Below are 6,210 nucleotides of genomic sequence, written 5' to 3'. Positions count from 1 at the left end.
TTGGATTGAATACTTTGCCCTCGAAAACTGTTGCGATCCCCTATATTTGTGGGTAATCATCCACCTCTACCACCACACCGGTTGCTCTCTCCGCCGGCGTCGATCTCTGGCACGCTCGTTTGGGTCATCCCAACCCCGTCACACTTCATCATATTCTTAAGAGTTTCAGTCTTAGTTGTAATAAGATATAGGATCACACCTGTCATGCATGTCGTGTCGGCAAACATGTTCACCTCCTGTTTAATAACTCCACCACCATAACTTCTTTTACTTTTCAGTTGATTCATAGCCATGTGTGGACCTCTCCGGTTCCTAGTAGTTCATGCTATTTATATTATCCGGTTATTTTTGATGATTATTCTCACTATGTGTAGACGTTTTCTTTACGACGAAAGTCGGATGCACCCTTCACTTTGAAGGCTTTTTACTCCTATGTAAGCACATAGTTTGAGCGTCCCATCGTTGCTCTTCAGACTGACAATGGAAAAGAGTTCGACAACCTTACTTTCCGCACCTTTCTGTCGCACCATGACACTGTTTTTCGTCTCACATGCCCGTATACTTCACAGCAGAACGGTCGAGCCGAACGCGTCCTTCGCACTTTGAACGATTATGTTCGCACGCTCCTGTTCCATGCTAATGTGTCGTCTCGTTTCTTGCCGGACGCACTCGCTACTGCTTCACTTCTCCGTAACCTTCGTCCCTGCCGCCCACGGTGGAGCTATGCACCTCACCATCTTCTCTTCGGTACGCCCCCATCTTATGATTTCTTGTGTATTTTCGAGTGTCTTTGCTATCCTAGCACTGCCGACTCCGCACCTCACAAACTCGCATCTTCATTGGCTACCCCTCTAACTCAAAGGGATATCGGTGCTACGATCCCGTCTCCCACCACCGGTGACGCGGGCTCCTCAACGCCTCTCCCAGGGCGCTCGCGCGCCTCTTTTGGCCCGCCCCTGGCTTTGAGGCGCACCCCCGCATGCGACGCCTCCTACAACCGTGACGCTGGCGCCTGTGGCCCCCTCGGCACCCCCGGTGCCCATGGCCCCTCGCTGCCCCGGCCTCGTCAGCGCCCTCGGCCGGTCCGGTCACCCATGCCAGTACGGGCGTTTTTTGCTCGAGCTCGCGCTACGCCTCGGATGACTACGTCCATGTGGCGTCCAACCCTGAGTCGTCGCTATTGTTGTCCTCCGTTCGAGCTGCTCTTCGTGACCCGCTCTAGATGGCTGCGATGCAAATGGAGTTTTATGCCCTGTTGCGCAACCGGACGTGGTAGCTTGTTTCCTGTCCCCGGCACGCCAACGTGATTACCAGGAAGTGGGTATTTAAACACAAGCTCTGTCCTGATGGTACCCTTGATCGCTATAAAGCGCGTTGGGTCGTTCGTGGCTTCCGACAGCGTGCTGGCATCAACTTCACCGACACCTTTGCTCCAGTCGTCAAGCCCGGCACAATACGCATGGTTCTCCACCTTGCGGTCTCCCGTGCTTGGAGGTGCACCAAATGGACGTCTCCAACGCCTTCCTCCATGGTCACCTCGAGGAGCAGGTCTTCTGCTAGTAGCCCACCGGGTGTGTTGACCCGGCGCTTCCTGACCATGTGTGCCTGCTTTTGCGGTCCTTGTATGGACTCAAGCAGGCTCCGCGTGCTTGGTACCAGCACATCGCGGCGTTTCTCCACCAGCTTGGGTTCCGCTCTACCCTCTCGGACGCCTCGCTCTTCGTCTATCATCAGGGCTCTGGCACGTCCTCCTCAGCCAGCTCACGGCTCGTCTTCGCGCTGAGTTCGCCATCAAGGACTTGGGTCCTTTGCACTACTTCCTCGGTGCCGAGGTGGTGCGCCGTCCGGATGGCTTATTCCTTCATCAGCGAAAGTACGCTCACAAGCTCCTGGAGCGCGCCGGCATGCTTAACTGCAAGCCCGCCGCTACGCCTGTTGATACGAAGGCCAAGCTTTCTGTCACGGATGGTTTTCCTGCTTTAGATGCTTCTTTCTATCGGTCTATCGTTGGTGCTCTCCAGTACCTCACTCTGACTCGACCGAAGATCCAGTATGCCGTGCAGCAGGTGTGTCTTCATATGCATGCTCCTCGAGACATTCACTGGGCTGCCATCAAGCGGATTCTCCGCTATATCTGTGGCAGTATGGATCTTTGCGTCACGCTTCACGCCTCCGCCGACACCGCCCTCACTGCCTACTCCGATGCAGACTAGACGGGCTGCCCTGACACTCGTCGCTCCACTTCGGGCTGTTGTGTCTATCTTGGACCCTCACTTATCTCGTGGTCATTCATGCGGCAGCCTACGGTCTCTCGCTCCAGTGCTAAGGCTAAGTATCGTGCGGTGGCAAATGCCGTCGCCGAGTGTTCGTGGCTTCGCCAGCTGCTTTAGGAGCTCTCTTGCCCCGTTGACCGTGCCATGGTGGTCAATTGCGACAACGTCTCAGCGGTCTACCTCTCCGCTAACCCGGTGCATCATCCACGGACCAAGCATATTGAGTTGGATATTCATTTTGTTCGGGAACAGGTGGCCCTTGTCCATATTCGTGTTTTATACGTCCCTACTTCCCAACAATTTGCGGATATCATGACCAAGGGCTTGCCTACAGCGTCATTTAAAGAGTTCTGGTCCAGTCTTTGCGTCAACCGCGGTGCCGCTTGGACTGCGGGGGGTGTTGAGTATATGTGTGATGTGCATATTGTGTATTTGGCCAGTCTCCTAGTTTCTTGTATAGTTGAGATCCGTGACGCATCTTTGTACATCATATATACGTGTCTATGTACGAAGAGCAATACTTCGTGCAATCATAATCTCATACAATTCTGACAACCGGGGAGCAAGATTGGTGACGGGGATTAAGCACGACCAAAAGCACATCGTTTCTTGCTCAACTTGTACATTTGTATGGTCTCATTTGTCAGAGTTGAGAGGAGAAATACTGAGGAGATAGTAGACGGACTCGCCAACTCAAAAAATTATAAGTGGAAGATACATGGGCTGAGATGAAATCAACAAGAACTCCAACCATTCCAGCTAACATATCAATCCAACAACCTCTAATCAAGAGACGAAGTTCTCGGCGCCTTGCTACTAACCTCGCGAGCAACATCTGCCGGAGCCAGAAAAGTCGAGCGAAAAGGGGGAAAAGTTTCCGGCAAGAAAGCACGGGTTTCTTTCCTTACGCTGCCCATGGATTTCTGGCAAGCACGGCCGCCATGGCGCCCCCGGCCTCCTCCTCCACTAGCTCCATCTGGTCCTCGAGGTACTTGTGCAGCCGCGCCACCCGGTGGCCATCCGGCTCACTTTCTGGCGGAGGCGATCGATCACCGCCGTGAAAGCAGCAGCCGCCCCTAGTCATCATCATTCTCCTCCGCCGGCGGCGGAACCGGACGACGGCGACGGCGAAGGAGAGAAGCGGCAGCCAGAGGAGCACCAGCGGCAATAATACCGGGAGGAGGCAGATCGCCACGGTCGCAACACACGCCGACCGACACGCCCGCACGGCGCGGGGGCACCCCATGCATCTATGAGGGAGGGCGAGGCTGCCATGGATGCCTGGTCGGGTTGCTCTGCTTCCTACGGGGCAAAGGAGACCATCGTTTTCTTTGCTGACTCTGCTTCTTTAAAGAAAACGAAGCGTTTTTATCCATTTTATATGTTTTTCTGTGAAAACATCTTCTTATTTTATCTTGTGCTGAAGTGTAAAGTTCCTCCAGCCACTTGTTTCTGCGATCACCTCCAGTATTTCTTGGCGCTTTTTAATTTTTTTCGTCCCATCAAGAAAATGGATCGGGTTTCACTATCAAAGCATTAACGGAGCAGAGACAAAACAAAAGCCACGAGGGAGCATCCATGTGCAAAACCTACAGCTTCTGAATCATAAACGTGGTGTTGCCGAGTTCTTTTTATTTATTTTTTGTTCCCAAGTAAATTACTTGGTTTACTGGGCAAATATGATTTGGTTTGTGAAAACGGCAGTTCATCAAAGAATGATGACCTCTTCATCACAAGAATAAAATAATATAAACTATTACAATATTTGGCACTATGACCTCTCAAGAACCACAGATGTGTTGTTTTGACAGTCGGATTTAGTATTCACTTCTGATCACGTCAGATTTATATCAGCTTGGTTTTGGGGACGATTAGTTCTTTGGTGACTGTAGGATTTGATGACACCATGGTCATTTCGCATTGGTATTTCTTAATCCTCAGGCTGCTAGCTACATCTAGCGTTAAACCAAACAAAACAATACGAAGCTTGGCTTGCTTTTTTGGGTCCAATAATTCATCTCTCCACATATTTAATACAGTACTAGCTAGACAAGGATTGATGGCAATGGGTTGGATAGGACATATGATCATGGAGAACATGGAGTAGGAGGTAATTGAATCATTGCATGCTTCCTTGATTTTACATTTTTTTTTATATGATGCCTTGCTGATTCTTTTATTTTTTTGAACATTCTCCTTGTGATTGTTAACAGTTGTGGCAGGCAGGGAAGCCCAAAACAGGATTAGGCGGTGGCGATTTGCGGGAGAGAGCACATGGATGACAGGATGAGGCGTCAGCTCCACGCCGGATGCTGCACGCAAGGGCCGACGCACCACCTGCTGCGAGTCTGACAAGGCATCACCGACCAAGTGGCCACTAGCAGGCCTCCACGTCTACTGTTTCCGCGCTCAATAACAAATTTTGTACGTCGCACTGGTGCTTAGGGGTAAGAGGATCTCCAATAATAACCAGCAAATTTCCTCCCGCGTTCCTCAAAAACAGAGGGGCTAATCCGCAGACACGGATGCGAGAAAAAGTCATTTAACTGTAGCCGCATACATTTCAAACTACCTTTTAACTAACAGGACGAGATTCATGCAACCCGACCGATATTTATCAAAATTCGGATAGAAAATAGCATAAATCATCCATACAACCATGCAAATTAAGTCTAATACAACAATGTCTTTAATTCCACCAGATCCCGGATGTCCAACAAGTTCTTTATGAACGGTTCATGTCGTTCCACACATGCTCTCCCTACAGCTTCATCCAACAGTCTATGCACATAAATGGTCGTCCTTCTGTCTTGTGATACAGCACGGCAGCACTGTGGGCTACATAATATGTGTAGACCAACATTGAGTGAATGATCAAATAACAAGTTGAGCAAGAGGAAGTAAAACTTATGATCTTGTCCTCTGCCTCGTGCAATGGCCAGCTTGCCTCGAGCTGACGAACCACGTCGCAGAACTTGGTGACGCTGATCTGAATAGCGTGTCAGCGATACGACAACGACCTCATGTTGCGTGGTTGAATGATGTACATGTCATAGGGCGCAATGTGCTTTTGTGCGTGAAACTTTCATGCACTTGCTCCCAGAAGGGCTCCCCCTCTGCTCGCCTATGAAATCCGCGGATATGGTCAGCCACGCATCACACAACAACTCATCCTCCATGGTCGAGTAGCTCACCATCCTTCGTACTATAAAAAATGACATAGCATTTGAAAATAAGCTAAATGGCATTTGATCGAACACCTGTCGGGCGTGGTGTCCGCCATGGAGGCCGTGGACGGAGGGGGGAGTGTACCTAGGTACAAACGACTCCAAGATGGACAGCTCTGTGAAGCGGACGAGTCGTTGCTGGTTGCGGACTCCGGCAATGCCTCTGTGGCAGCCGGAGACGTACAACAGCGACGACAGAGGTGGAGGAGTGCGGATGCAAAGTAAGGGGGAGATGATGCGGAGTGGAAGGAAATGGGACCGGGAGGGTGGCTTGGCTGGGCTGGGGGTGTCGGAGTCCTACATTTTGGGTGTCCGGACTCCCGCAAACCTCCCCCACTTTGTCTCCAATTTGCGGGAGAAAATGCGTCCGGACTGCCCCGTGGACCGATATAGGACCGCGTTGGATGACTTCCGCTGTCCGGCAGCGCGGTCCGGACGGATACGGGCGGTATGCTGGTCCGCCTTGGAGATGCCCTAACTTCGGGGGACACATTTCATCCGGTCGTATACGTTTGGATCTAGATGGCTAAAAAGTAGGATCTAACACAACAACATATTTGGCCATTCTATCTGCTTCGTATCTCTGGGACACGCAAACCCACTTTAAATTTGGACTGTGTGGCTTCAGGAGGGCGTGACGCGAAGCTTCATTGTCTGTTGACATTATCGGACATGTCGGTATTTCAATTTCCATGGTGACGACAGTGGCG

At 51.0% G+C, this 6,210-nt stretch overlaps 1 protein-coding gene across 1 annotated transcript; it reads right to left on the bottom strand.

Annotated features, from left to right (window-relative positions):
• Positions 1 to 2,935: 2,935 nt before the first annotated feature.
• Positions 2,936 to 3,627, bottom strand: LOC125553586 (uncharacterized). The gene has a single exon (XM_048717352.2). It carries the CDS (start codon positions 3,517 to 3,519, stop codon positions 3,178 to 3,180), a length of 342 nt encoding a protein of 113 aa, XP_048573309.1. The 5' UTR covers positions 3,520 to 3,627; the 3' UTR covers positions 2,936 to 3,177.
• Between the last annotated feature and the right edge of the window lie 2,583 nt (positions 3,628 to 6,210).

The sequence above is a fragment of the Triticum urartu genome, chromosome 4A, assembly GCF_056163025.1.
Source record: "Triticum urartu cultivar PI428250 chromosome 4A, HENAU_Tu73, whole genome shotgun sequence".
Classification (NCBI taxonomy): domain Eukaryota; kingdom Viridiplantae; phylum Streptophyta; class Magnoliopsida; order Poales; family Poaceae; genus Triticum; species Triticum urartu.
This window is presented reverse-complemented; position numbering and strand designations above follow the sequence as displayed.

Bases quoted from the DNA above. Each gene is read 5' to 3' on its own strand.
- LOC125553586 (XM_048717352.2), bottom strand. From the start codon at position 3,519: ATGGGGTGCCCCCGCGCCGTGCGGGCGTGTCGGTCGGCGTGTGTTGCG.